At 40.2% G+C, this 14,481-nt stretch overlaps 1 protein-coding gene across 9 annotated transcripts in view; it reads left to right on the top strand.

Annotated features, from left to right (window-relative positions):
* SNAP91 (synaptosome associated protein 91) overlaps positions 1-4,510 on the top strand; it is a 63,401-nt gene extending 58,891 nt beyond the window's left edge. For 8 of the 9 annotated variants that reach the window (XM_079326860.1, XM_079326868.1, XM_079326867.1 and 5 more), the window contains 4 exons: positions 156-239; positions 307-411; positions 1,847-1,947; positions 3,200-4,510. In XM_079326860.1, the coding sequence (XP_079182986.1) occupies positions 156-239; positions 307-411; positions 1,847-1,939 (282 nt within the window). In that variant the 3' untranslated portion in view covers positions 1,940-1,947; positions 3,200-4,510. The remainder of the gene's footprint in view (positions 1-155; positions 240-306; positions 412-1,846; positions 1,948-3,199) is intronic. The other variant, XM_079326862.1, reaches the window with a different exon arrangement.
* Positions 4,511-14,481: the final 9,971 nt, after the last annotated feature.

Below are 14,481 nucleotides of genomic sequence, written 5' to 3'. Positions count from 1 at the left end.
GAAGCATTGTGGTTTTGAGGCTGCATATGTGCTGCATAACAGTCCTACTTTCCAGAACAGCTCTGAGAATGCTGGAGACTGTATGGTTTCCAGATGGCTGCTGTTAGATTTTTGATTTTTTCTCTCTCTCTCTCTTTTTTTCATGTATTTTTTAGGCGGGAGCTGTGCCTCCAGCAAGTGCTGTTCCCGCTGCAGGAGGTACTCCACCTGTCCCACAGCCAGGAGCAGCGTTTGGGATGGTGAGTCTCTGTTGCTAGCCTGCTGTCCCTCCCCCAGCCAGCCCCTGCTGACTGGTGTTTTTTGCAGCCCCCAGCAGGTGCAGGGGTGCCCATGATGCCGCAGCAGCCGGTGATGTACGGGCAGCCCATGATGAGGCCCCCATTCGGAGCCGCCGCTGGCCCTGGTGTACAGGTCAGTACTGCCACACAAATGGTTCACTGCTCTGCATGTCTCTAGAAAGTGGCTTTTGTGTGTGTGCATCAGCTCAGCTCAACTCTACCTCTGGTTCTGTAAAGGAGACATCATAAAGGACCAGCTGCCTGCCTTGCAGCATAACACATGAACCACCTTGATTTTTTTTTGGTTGCCGTGTATGAGACCCGTGGAACAGGTTTGAAAAGTCTCCTGCAGCTAACCACATCTAAGATCTGGTTTTGCAGTATAGTTAACTAAGGCTCCAAGTGACCTCTCAGGCGTTGCTATTCTGTTCACAGCCTACCAAAATTTACTATAGCTACACTCAGCAGGTGAATCAGCATAAACTGTAACACCTATCCCAGGCTAGCACTTCAAATAGAGCTTGGTTTGTAATAACACTGAAAAGGCAGGGCCTTTTCAAAGGAGAGGCAGAAAATTATTTAGCTGTAGTATTTTGCTTTTTGTGAGTCAGAAATCCATCTTGCCTTTCAAGTAAGGAGGGAGATGGAAGTTGATGCTGCAGCTGTAAAATGTCACTGGTAACCCTGGAAACCAGGCTACCTCCCTTGTTTTGCAAAAAAACTAACACATAGCAAACCACACTTTTTAAAGTAGGGAACTATATTCCAAATGAGGTTTTCTGAGTAGAAATGGAAATAACTTGAAACTCCTCTAAGTAAGAATATACTTAGTCTTGCTTTTTCCTCCTACCTTAAATTATCTCTGCACTTACTAAGAATAGTATTATGGGAAGTTTTTTTCCAAAAGAGTGGTCATAATGACTCCAGGGCTGCATATAAAATACGTCTTGTGCCCTGAGCTGAGGCAGGGATGGGGGGGAATAAGGACAGAATGGGACAACCATTGGACCACTTTAGTCAGAAGTGTTGCATGGAATTTCAAAACTGATGTTTTCTGTGGAATAACTGTTGATTTTTATGCCTATCAAAGGAGGAACCTAGTATAATCTAGTCATGTTTCCAGTCTGTTTTGGACTCTTATTTACATTACCAATGTCAAATAATTTGTACTTAAGTGCCAGTCACAGGGATTTTCAGTCATACCCTGCAGGATGGCTCTGCTTGCTCTGAACCTTGGTTTTTAACATCTAACAGTTGTCTGTCTTCTGTCTGGGTTGAGGATCCTAACACCATTCTGTCTTACAGGGAGGGAGTGATCTGGAGCTGTGCTAATTAGGATCTGCAGTGTCTGTAGCCCTATCCATTAAACCTGCCAAACATTATTAACCCTGTAGTAAGGATGGAATCCAAACAATGCTTGAGCAAAACAGCACCGCACTGAACTTGCAGACAAATGAGAACTTTGTATGCTGCAAATGTGCTTGTGTGAGCACTGCCTATGCCTATCTAATGCTTGTGTATTCTTGTCTGCTTTGTTTTTTCCTGCCTTCCTGGCTGGTGTCTGTCAGCTTTCTCCAAGCCCAACTCCTGCTACTCAGAGCCCCAAGAAACCTCCAACAAAGGACCCATTAGCGGATCTTAACATCAAGGATTTCTTGTAAATGATAAGGTATTCTGTGGCTGCCTGCACGAGCATGTCACACTGTGGTACATGTCTGGCACACAGATGTTGTTTAGGTTGAATATGACAGATAAAATCACATCTGCAGAGCTAGAAACATGCACTGTAACTAAAACCAAATTCTCTGTCCACACTCGTAACTTTAGCCTGAAAGCCTGACTCATAGATAACTTGTCTTGACAGTTGCTTTTGACAAAAAGAAAAAAATGAAATAAAATAGTGTCTTCAATGCATAACTTCCATTTTTGCCTTGTTTCCATTCAGTCCAAGCATTCATGACTGGTCTTTTTATTGAAACTATTACTGAAATGATAACATATTACTAGAATGATAACAGGGTACAAATACTGGGGGGAGAAAAGGTGCCAAAGAGGCTTGTTCCAGTTTTGTGGGTGTTGAAACAGATTTGGTGTCATAGGTGTGAAGGTACTAAAAGGGGAAAAATTTACATCTTCTTGTCATCAAGGGAAAGGTGTTAGCAGCTTTTTTTCTGCTGCTAGCCAATGTCCTCCCCACCATACAATTTTTCAAGGCACTGCTTTTCTGAATGCTAAGGCTGAGAGGTCCTGAGCAGTGCTGTGTAAAGCAACAATGGGGAAGAAGAAAAAAGAAAAGAAAGAAAAGAAAAATGGAGGAGAAGCATAAAACCAGTACTGCATAATGGAAGAAAATAAAGGCCAAAACATTATTCTGATGGTTCTGGAGGGCCAAGCAGGAATATAAAATTGAATTAAACACTTAAGCCAATTAAAAAATAATATTGCAGAAATAAGGTATGCATTTTATAATTAAGACTAGAGTAATGTGTCTAGAATAAGGTGAGAAGAGGACAACCATTACATAACTTTAAAGCCTTCATGAGTCACTTTTCTTCCTTCCTAGAGCTTAATTTTAAAATGTGTTCTGAGCCCACTCTGCACTGGAGCTGGCAGCAGTGATTTAGGCTGCTCTTAGCAGGCATCTCCCAGTCCCACTTCATCCTTCTCCAAATTCCAGTCCTAGGGAGGTATACCTGGCACTTGGCAGAGACAGAGAGGAGTGAAGATACACCTTCACTGCTTTCAACTGGTATTTATAATAGAGGGATTCATAACTGGCTGTGGGAAGACTCCTACTTCACTAGAATCTGATAGCAAATCCTTTGAGGTGTGGAGAGATGAGCAGATTTGGTGCTTCTTGTAGAATGTGCTTTACTAACTCATTGTGTGAGTTTTCATCTAATACTTTTCTCTATTCACAGCTGCGGTTTTTCTGACTGGATGCTAAAAACGTGAGTTTGGAGTCTACAAATGGATGCTCAGAGTTTCTCAGTGAGCCACCAGTACCAAACCCAGTGCTTACTCAGACTTTCTCTTCCTCCTGAAACGTGTAGCACAGCTGTGAAAGTGAACATTAGGAATGTGTACTACCTTAGCTGTTATCCCTACTCTCTCGAAATTTGTGTACTTGGGTTATTTGTGTTTTACAATTTAAACAATGGATGTATGTTTCTGATGCCTTCTAGTGCTTTTCTGAACCTATCCCACAGGGGCAGATTATGCAGCTGTTGTTTGGTGAGCCATTTGGAGCAATGTCTGTGGTTTTTGAAGGTTTCAATGTATATAACTTTTTGAGGACACCCAAAGTTTCCCTAGGACTCAATTTCTCCTTTATCTGTTACAAAACATAGTGTGATAATACCAAATAGTAAAGAAAATACTTACAAAATTGTGCAGAATACTTTTTTTTTCCCAGTCACCAGAATCTCAATTGTCGTGAATAAAATGTTTTATTTTTGTGGCACTGTATATGTTAAAATAATTTAAAGTAATATAAAGGAAAACTTCCATAGCAAATACTTTTTCAACGATTTACCAAGAATGAAAAATCATATCTGAAAGAATACCATATTTATTGCTGTTTTTATTTTTAAATCTATTTTAATTAAGTTTTTGCATTTATAATTGGCATATTTATCTGTTCTTGCTAAATGCACTGAAAAATAAGTAAAGGGTCAGTTTCTCTCCATGTAGTTGGGAAAAGAGCAAGCATGGTTGTGCTGGCATTAAGGGATTTCAAATATGAGAGCACTTTTTGGTATATGTGTAGTCAAAACATTACAAGTGATGTTACTCATCTCTGTTCAGTTCTTCTGTACATCTCTTAATTTAGTGCTTACCTGTGTATGCCTTAGGATAGTGTTTTCTCATTGCCCCGAATGCGCTGTGAGTAGCTTTTGTACTATTGGTGATTAGATTTAATTCTGATCCAGAGATCCATGCCCTTTACTGTACATACTGTGTTTCTTTAATTTTTATTTGTTCTCATACTGTTTCTGCTGATGGCTTGGTGTAAGATCTTGACTCTTCAATGAGGTCACTGTTGATCAGTGTTACAAGTGGCTTGGCAGTTCTCTGTAAAAGCATATTGGGTTGGAAAGATATTCACCTAAAGTCTTTCAAATGAACTATTTAATCAATGTATGGTACCATTAAAAGTGGTTGTATCTGAATTTGCTGTGGGGATAACATACACTGTAATGGGAAAGTTCTATAAAAAGTTAATTTCAAAATGGCTTTTCTTTGTATTTCAGTTTAAAAAAATCCCAAACAAAAAAAAAAAACCCAAAAAACAAAAAACCCCAGTGCATGTGTGCCCTCTGAGATGCAATAAACACCTTGATCAAAGTAAATATCTTGTTGCCAGTTTCATACTCATTAAGATGTTGACCATAGTAATGTACCTTGAGAGGGGAAAAATGTGTTTAGGTCCTGACACTGATTAATGAGTCTGCTGCATATGGGAATGACTTTTGTAGACTCATAGAATCAATTAGATTAGAAAAGACATCTAAGATCATAGAGCCCACCTGTTAACCTTACACTGCCACTTGCTCATGCATGTCCCTAAGTGCCACATCTACAGCTTTCTGCACTCGTTGCTCCAATTTTTGCAACCAATTAATTACCAACTGTGTGCTAGAGGATTGTTTTTTATAGTTTCTTTTATGTATCTGAATGACCCTGTCAGTAATTTCATCTCACTACCATTCCCAGCTGTTTTCACTGTGCCCATTGTATGCCAACCACTGGTAGGAACAGCCCCCTGGGCACAGTGACTGTCCCAGGGACCATAAAGGCTTCCTTGAAAGGGTGCTGGGTGGGAAGGCAGGTGGGGAGCAGAGCTGCACTTGGGGGACCCCAGAACCCTGGTGTCACAGTGCCACACTTGGCACTTCAGCATTCACAATGCTCCAGGGCAGGATAAAGGGGGCATGGTTGTTACAGCCCAGCCTTATGATGATGAGCTTGCAGTTGCATCCCAATTTTCTGGATTAAAAATGGATAAGGCTCAGCAAATTGCTGTGTTTCCTCATTATTTGAGCATGAAGACCTGCACAGGGTCAGTAACTACACCCCCAGTCAGGCTCACCATGGTTTTTCCTACCCTCCTGTGTGTTGTGTCTTGCCAAATGCAGTGAACACTTGACTTCTTGCCACTGTGCTGTGCCTGTCTTCTCAAAGTGAGGACAATGTTTTCAGAGGAGAATCATAACCAAACAAGTAAATATATTTAGATCAGTTCGTTAGTGTCTTACTCAAATTGAGATGATGAGCTACTACTCCCTGAATTGCAAATGAATGTCACATGTTTCAAGGTGCCAGACCTCAAGGTGAGGGTTTTCTCCTTGCAAGGGCCCCTGCCACAGAGTAATTGACTTTCTGCATTGGCTTCATCCATGGCAAGAACCCTTGGTCTTGATTTTGGTTAGTTTTCTGTAGATGTTGTGGCCAACAGTTCTCTGTGTGTGTGTGTGATTTGTTATCCTGTGAGCAAATAGAAGCCTGGACAAAAAGAAAATTTGGCAGAAAAGCATCTAGAAGCTTGTTCACTGTGGGAAGTAAAAACACTGTATTTCCCCAAATGCTGACTAAGGCTTAAAAAAAAGTGACTTGCTCTCCCTGGCACAAATGAATTATAAAATCTGGCTTGCAGGGGAACCACGTGTTTTTCTCCTGGCCTGTAGACAAGAACATGTTCTTGTTATCATCTGAGTTTCATCATCCAGGCACGAACGTGTCTGTGTCCTGCTATGACTAACCACTTTTCAATACAAGCTGTAGGGAGGAGTGGGTGGGAAGGAGTGCTCCCATCTGTGGAAAGAAGAAACTGTCTCCTTCTCCTGCATTTTTCATGAGGAGAGGACAGATTTCAGACAGCTGATATGTCTCTTGTCCAAGTTCTTGCTGACCTGTATGCTGACTTCTCTAAAAGCTGGCACCTCTGGCTGCATGAGGCTTTTGTAGCTCCCCCTTAAGCTATGAGTGCCTGAAGGAGTGGTGAACACCTGGGGAACTTGAATTCAGCCTACTGCAGAGGTTTGAAAAAAATCCAACTCATTCTGCAGAACAGACTTTTTTTTTTTTTTTAATGTTTAGAGTTATCATTGCCTTCTACTCCACTTCTTTGTTCAATTGTTCATTAATTTTTATTGGCTTTACTTGAAAATTTTAGCTGTAAATGTAGCGTAGCTTGAGTTGATGGCTTCTGGATTGATGCTGGTGTTTCCACAGATGAAAGCTTGGATGGTGAGAAGCAAATCTCTAAGCTGCCTCCTAAGATCCTGGGGACCACCTTAGCCTTTCAGGCTGGTTGCAGAATCAGCCTGCTATGTGAATTTCCATTCTTAGGATTTAGTAAGGCAGCTGCAAAGGCTAGAAATTTGCCCTAAAAACAAGCAGGAAAGCCAAGAGCAAAAGCTGTTCTGGGGTGGGGAAGAAAAGAGAGGGAAAGAAGGAAGATTTGCTTCCAATTTGCTTTGATATTGTGAGGCACTACTTACTGGGGGCAGACAGCATCTAATTCATGAAATGTCCAGCAGCCACAGGTGACATTGTTTTGTGACATGAACATTTGCTTCTGCCCCTCCTTCCCCATCTCTCATCCCAGAATAAGGGCTGCATGCTCAGATAACTTACTCTGCATGGGGAAGGAAAAAATTTCCAATAATTTTCAATGCCTAGACAAGCCAAGTGAAACTTTCTGTGGTCGGAGTAGTGGCAGTGACACAAAGATAATACACTGAATTAATGATTCAAATCTTCCAGGACCTGAAATACATCAGGAATTTTATTAAAATAGAAGATCTTTTTTCCATGTGTTATATACTAGTGCTGTGAGCAATGTGGGAAGTGGCAGACACTGAGTGGTAATGAGGGGTTGAAACAAGAATTTCAGAGATGGGACTACAGAAGGAGGGAGGCTGTACATATTTTAAAGCAGACAGCACTGCTATTTTTTCTGCTTTGGATTTTGGTTCCTAAAACTTCGCCACCTCTTCCCTTTCCCTTAATTAAACTCTGCAAGTGGTGTGGTCAGCAGAAGCCCAATGTTGTTTCATTGCCCAAGACATCTCTGCATGCAATTAGAGGTGTAAGAATAGCAGCCTTTGGGAGTTAGCAAAGGCGGTAGACCAGAAACAGATACTGAAACAAGTGAGGAAGTGTGTGTGTGGGTGTGACATCCACTGCAGGGGCTCAAGAGAGCAAACCTGTTCTCTGATGGTTTTGGAGAACCTGTGGAAGGGTTGGTGAATGTCCACCCTGCACAGCACTGAAAAGTACCTACATTAAAATGCTCGTGGTTGAACGTGGGCAAGTTCGAGCCATATTTTCAAAATATAGTTTAATTATGATGGAAGAGATTTCTCCTTTTACCTCAATGTCCTAAAATCCTAAAGTAGCCATCTTTTTAAGAGCTCCTGCAGATCCTGCCAAAGCACTACCCCACTGTAGGAAGCAGAGATTTCATACCACTAAGTGCACCAGTGAAGGCACATCCTGCACAAGCTGAGCCAATCTTTCAGACTTCAGCTGGTAGTTGAGACACATTAGTTATTTTCCAGGAAAGTGAAGGGACTGGTGGGATCTGGTGACACATGACAGGAGGGATCCTCCCCTGCCCTCCCAAGAACCTTTCCATAGTCCTTGTCTGCACTTTTACCTATCCAAGTTTGGAAAGAGGCTGACTGTGTGGGAGAGGAGATAGTATTGCATTAAGAAAGGGGAGGAGAAGATGGATGCACTAGGAAATGGTGTGGGGGATAGGTGGTGTGTTCTTGCTCTTGACAGACAGGCTGTCTGTCATTGAGGAAGGGGGTGGGCAGTTTTTGGGTGCAGAGTGACCCCAGGGAGGGGGCAGCTCTGTGCCCTCAGCCTTGTAAGCTGCTGCAGGCCTGCAGTGTGGGTATTCAATGGCAGCAAAAAGATTTTGTGTACAAAACAATTTACAGCTACAAGCAGGCACCAAGCTTTAAAAGAAATAGCCTTTCATACTCTGTGTGTCTGCGTATAAATAAAAGGGATTTTTTTTAAATGCTGCTGAGATACAAACACAGGACAAGTTAAATTCTGAAGTTAATTTTAAGATTATACCTTATGTGTCTATGATGTGTTGTGTAATTATAACCTGTCAGTCTGGGTTGATAATCAAGAGGGTTTTTAGTGATTCTTCCTTTCTGTAATAATCTCACACTATCTCCAACCAACTGAAAGGGCAGAACTGAATTTTTTTGAAAAACATCAAGACAGAAAATAGATCACTTCTCTTTTGAAACATGGAAAAACAAAGATTTTAACAAAGGAAGAAAGAGGGGGGAAATAGTAACACTGAGACCAGCATACTGCATGAATAACATTGACTTACTGTATAAATTCTGGCCTAGGTGATAGAGCATCTTTGAATCTGCCTTTGCACAGCCACTTTGAAATTTTGGTTTAGGATCTATTTCTATGGACATGCTTTGGGAGATAGAGCATATCATTCACTTTGTGCTTGAAAAAATAGATTTTCAGCAGTGTATTGAAATCCCCACTTCCCAGCTGTCCTCCATCCCATCATAACAGTATCCAGCACCTGTCCAGCATCCCTGCTGCTCAGGGATGAGCAGACACTGAGCTTTCCCAGCTCTGTGTTTTGTGGGACATGAGCTGTCCTGATTTTGAATATATATTTAAATATACAAATAAATATAGATAATTAAATACATTTAAGACTGCAGGTAACTGGTGACTTTTCCTTGCTGCCTGGGTTCCAAGTATTGCATTTCTCTTTGTGAAAGTTTGCAATGTTGCACTCAAATTACTTTCCTGTCACTCTCATTTTAGAAATGGTATTGATGGAAATCCAGCTGCTTGCCTCTTTTTGTTTTCTTCAAGATTTGAATTTGTAGAATTTGCCTCAAGAACATTTGGCTCCAAGGCAAATCGTACTGGAAATGTGCTTCTCTCTTAAAATATTTGACTGCCTGTGATTCCTGTGAAATGTTTTATTCTCTAAGGCATGGTTGAGGCCCAGACAGGGAGAGAGGCAAGGCAGCATTCAACACACTGAACCTAATTTTGAATTGTCATAAAAGTTCCATTAATCCAGTTGTATACAAATCACCAGCAGTGCATCTGGGTTCATGCATGGACAGTTTTTAAACATCATCCTAAACTTTTGTAAAATTGAATGAGGTTACTTATATTTTTCTCTTTTGAAATTTGTATTTTAAAATCCAAAATATGCATATGAAAACACCTTGTTACCATAGTCCTTGTACAGACAAGAGTGTTGGTTCCCACTGATGAACAGAGACTAGGAAAAAATACTTTTTTTTCAAAATAAAATAAAATTATTACACAGCGACAGGAAACAGATTTTTCTATTTAAACACTCAGCTATTTGTTATGATTGTAAGTAGCAATGATAAAACTAACTTGTGTATGTGTATAATTCTCTAATGCTCTGCACACTCTTTAGTCTGAGATATCAGGTAAACCTATTTCTCATGAGCAGCTCTTTAACCATATTGCTGAAGGACAGGTAATAGTTGTGTCCATGTATACTTAAGCCTACTGGTTTCTCCAGTATTTTCAGTTATCTCAAAAAAGTGCACCTTATGGCTTCTAAGTGGAGAGTTCTTTCCTGGAGGTTTTAAAACATAGCCTGACAGATTACATTCTTAATGATTACTAAGATGGAATATAGGTCCTGATAGATATGTCTTGCACATATAGATTCAGTGAAGAAAAATGTAATTTAAAGAAGTGTTATACTTCTGCTCACTCAAAATATAGTATTTTGTATCTAGGATTGATTTCCCTGGGATTTTAGAATCCTGGAAATTATTTATTGTAATAAAGTGGCTTATGTATCTGTTAAAATATTTTCTTTGTTTAGACATTTGACTTCATGACTGATCATCAAGACTGACTCTAATCCTACTATGTCATTTAGCTTGGCTTATGGATTTTTCAGATAGCTTTGGGGTTTTTTCCCCTCAACAGATGTTGAAGGCTGGATTTGGGTGGTTTGTGTTTTAACAACTTTTAGAAATATCTCCAAGAATTTGCAAACATATCACTATCAACCTCCATCTCTGTTTAGATGAGGAGTATGTACTGGGAAATGAGCAAATCATCTACAGTCTGTTCAACTGCATATTTTAGAGAAACAGAGAGCTGCAAAAGAGTTGCAAGCCCTGGAAGCAGTAACACCTAAGCCAGGCTATCTGATTCTGTCATTAGCAAGGGAATTTCCCCCATCTCAAACCAGTAATGCTGTCTTTGCTGTACCTTTACCCCTTTGAGCCTCATGTAGGAATAGTCTACCATGCATTCTAACCAATTTAGCTTTAGTAACCACTTCAATATGGCAAGTGGTTGCTCTGGAAATCTTAAAATTAAGTAGCTGGTCTCATGCATGAATTGCAACACAGTTCAGCACAGTTTGTGTGAAGAGCCTGTCATGGGTGTGCTTCTGTCATTTAATGACCTTTAAAATAGCTGGCAGGGTTTGAGAATATTATTTTTCTAGTAGCAGAGTTCAGCATGCCAGCCACGCTTTTCCATTTGAAACTGAACCTACAGTGGCTGGAAACTTGAACTGGTAAATCCAGTATTTTGATTGATCTGTCAGAGATAGAGGAGAGATGTAGCTGAAATGAATATTTTTTCCCTAGCCAAACTAAAGACCTAAGCTGATCCAATCTGTGCTTTCCTGGGACAGACTCTGGTGTGAAATACAATATTTTTCTCTTAGCCAAAGCATTTTATTGCCAATATAAAAGATCAGTATAACTATGCATACTGTTTCATTTAAAATTTGGCTTTCTGCTGCAGATAAACAGGACCAACACAGCTTTCTGCATTCCACTGCAAAGGCAATGCATTCAGAGCACATGAAGTTTCAACTTTGAGACTGCTGGCAGAGTGATAAGATAGAAATCACATATATCTACTCTAGTTCCCAGCTCTAAAAGTAAAATTGGATAATACAAAGCAGATTTTTCTAGAAAACCTCTATCTTTCCACAGTCTTTCTGAACATTACTGAAGATCATCATCATCTTCACCCTGAAAGAGTTGCTGGGGTTTTTTGTTGTATTACCTGACCATTCCTTGCTGCACATTGAACTGTTATTTCTTCTGTCCACAGGGAGACCCTCTTCGTTCTTTGCAGTAGCAGTGATAGTATTTGGACAGTTATCATGGTCATGCTTTTGGCTTGTGCCCTTTGCCTTCACACTTTCCTTGCCAATCAAGTTTTCTAGATATCAGTTCATCAGTTCAATCTTTGTATTCTCTGCACCCTGTTCAACTGTGGCACCTGTGCTTTCCCCAGCAGGACTGCACTGTTGGGCTATGGTCATCCTATGCTCCTCTGTGCTCTTCCTGCAGAACTGTAGTTTAAGAAATTGTCCTTCAGGATACATTGGCTCATAGTGTGTAGCCATTTTGGAAAAAAAAAAAAAAAGAGAGAAAAGAAGAACAGAATTGAGGATTCTAAAAGGAAGTAATTTTTAAAAGCTTTAAAAGGGAGAAATTTGACTGTTTAAATAATATCAGTATAGACCATTACTGTTGGACTCTTTGTGACATTAATAAGATTCAGTACACTGCTAGATCTTTATAAAATAAGAAGAAATATAGGAAGGAAGGGGAAAGCTGTGGGCTGAGTTTCTCTCCACATCCTGCTTTTCATGTGGTTGTATTCTTTGTGCATCAGGAATAATCCTGGGGGAATTCAACACACTGCAAAGATGGCAGGGCAGAGGGGCTCTGGAGGAGTTGGGGGTATCCATCCTCCTCAGACCCTCAAATGCAGGATCCTTAAACTCTGTTTGTCCCACATGTGGCTTGCTCATGCACCTGGCAGGTGAGACAGAAACAAGAAGCAGCTGCAGGTCTCTGGAATGTGATGGGAGAGGTGAGGGAAGAGACAGGAAACTGTTTTAGATGCCTCTCAGATAAGGATGGGGTAGCATTAACAGGTTGAGAGCACAGGTTTATTTTCCTTTCTAGGTGCACTCATTCATGGCACATGTATGTGGCAGGTAGCAAGGGAAAGAAACCTGTGCAAGGTAAAGAACAATTCTCACCAAAAAACAAACTGTTTCAAACCACCACAGCTGTGAATATGGAAGGGACAACAGTGAGAGGCAGGACACAAACCTGAACTGCTCTGCTCTCATGGAAAGTTTTGTGGGTATTAATGGCCATAATTTCTAGATGGCTGGTTGGTTGGTTAGTTGGTTTTTATCCAAAAACCATTCTCATCAGTAGTTTGATCATCACCACCATCCCTTCTGCCTTTGGATTGCTCCAGAAAACATGACACTATCTGCTGAAATCCTAATACTGTCATTGGTGGAGCTGCCTAAAAAGCCCTTTGCTAAGATATGACATTGGAATCCTACTAAAATTAAAAACAAACCAAAAAAACCCTTTTTTTTTTCCCATGTACATAATCAGTAGGTAGCAGAAAAAAAAATCCTGCCAAATCGATTTTAAGAAAAGCTGTTGTTTTATTTTATTTTATTTTATTTTATTTTATTTTATTTTATTTTATTTTATTTTATTTTATTTTATTTTATTTTATTTTATTTTATTTTATTTTATTTTATTTTATTTTAACAATTATTTTAGCAATTATTTTAGCAATTATTTTAGCAATTACCTGCTTCATAGGTAACTTTGCTTTTTACCAGCCTTGTATATCTGAGCTCTGTCTTTATCATGTTTCTACCAGGAGCTGGTTCCACAGTGATGTATCCAAACAAGCCTAAAAATTTACAAAAAATTTGCTTTCAGATTAGCAAGAGGGAGCTGGCTTCTGCATCTAGAAATGTGACTTCTTATATGTCTAAAAATACTTACCTGGAAGTCTAGTCTTTGCCAAATTAAAGAAAGAAAATTATATTATAGCCTTGAAAAGTAGGTGGCTGCATGCCTCTGTCCCAGAACTGTGCAATTTTGGCTCTGTATGTGGGCTCTGGCAGCTGTGCTGAGAGATGAGGGCCAGCATGGGTTTGGCAAACAGGCTGTGCTCACAGCCCTGGCTCCACCTTGAGTGTTAAAGAAAGGGCTGGAATAGGGATATAATGAGGCATGGCATTTCCTAAGTTCTTTGCACCACTTACAGTTCTTCCCAATTAAGCAGGTTTTTATTTGTGCTGTTTAATTGCACAGGAGAAAAGGGGAGGGAAGTCAGGTGCATTGTACACACTGGAATATGAAGATTCTGCACTTTCTGTAGAGTTGTGATGTTCTCTTTCACAAATGGTATGTAAAGAAATGCTGCAAGACCTATCTGAAACTTCTATAACTGCCCTTTTCCAGGCTTTGTCCTTGGATTAGCCCTAGAAGGCCAAACTGCTGCAACAAGACATTACCTTAGTAGTATGCTCAAATAACTGGTGTAATAAACCTCACCCACAGCCAGCTACTGACAACACTTCTGCCAAATCTCTGCAGGTGTTGAGCAGATGTGGATCCCACACAAGCAGATCTCCCTGTCAGGGATCATTCACTTTTTATTTGAAACTGTCATTACAGTGGATCTTGTCACAGGAGCCATTTGCAGCTCAGTTAGTAAACTTGATTAATAGCATCAAATCATTGCTATTTTTGCAGTCATTTAGACCAGTGAAATTAAATCAGTTTCCTCTGGAGAGTAGGATGTGCTTAGATTAAACCCTGTGCTTGCTGCTGGTGTCCAGAGCTGGTGGCTTCTCCCTCCATCAGCATCTGTGGCAGGAGGAGCTGCCAGGGCTTCCCAGAGCTCTTTTGTAAGGATGTCACAAGATTGCTCCTTCAGCTGGCAGCCTGTGTTTCCACTGGCTCAAAGCATTTCCCAAGGCTAGATCCAGATTTGATGTGTTGTCTTAGAGGTATGAACACTGGTTTGTTTTCAGTGATTTTGCCTTTCATTCTCTGTTTGCAGCTGTTACCTTAATAGCAACTTCAAGAGGCTTCTCTTAAACAGTAACCCAAGTTCCTTTTTATACAGTAATGCTTGGGCATGATTTCATTCATTTTAATTTTAAGTGTTTGGTATTAGAGAAGAAAACGAAGTGAAAATCCAAAATGGGCACAGTTAAAAAAAATTAAAAAGTGGAATTCTCTCTCACTTAGAAAGAATGCAAGATAGACAGGAAAGAATTAAATAAAATTGGAAACTGATATGAAATAATGAAATACAGTGGCAGCTGATTTTGTGG

This window comes from Erithacus rubecula (assembly GCF_903797595.1).
Source record: "Erithacus rubecula genome assembly, chromosome: 2".
Classification (NCBI taxonomy): domain Eukaryota; kingdom Metazoa; phylum Chordata; class Aves; order Passeriformes; family Muscicapidae; genus Erithacus; species Erithacus rubecula.
Note: the sequence above shows the minus strand (reverse complement) of the source record. Positions and strands in the feature narration are given on the sequence as shown.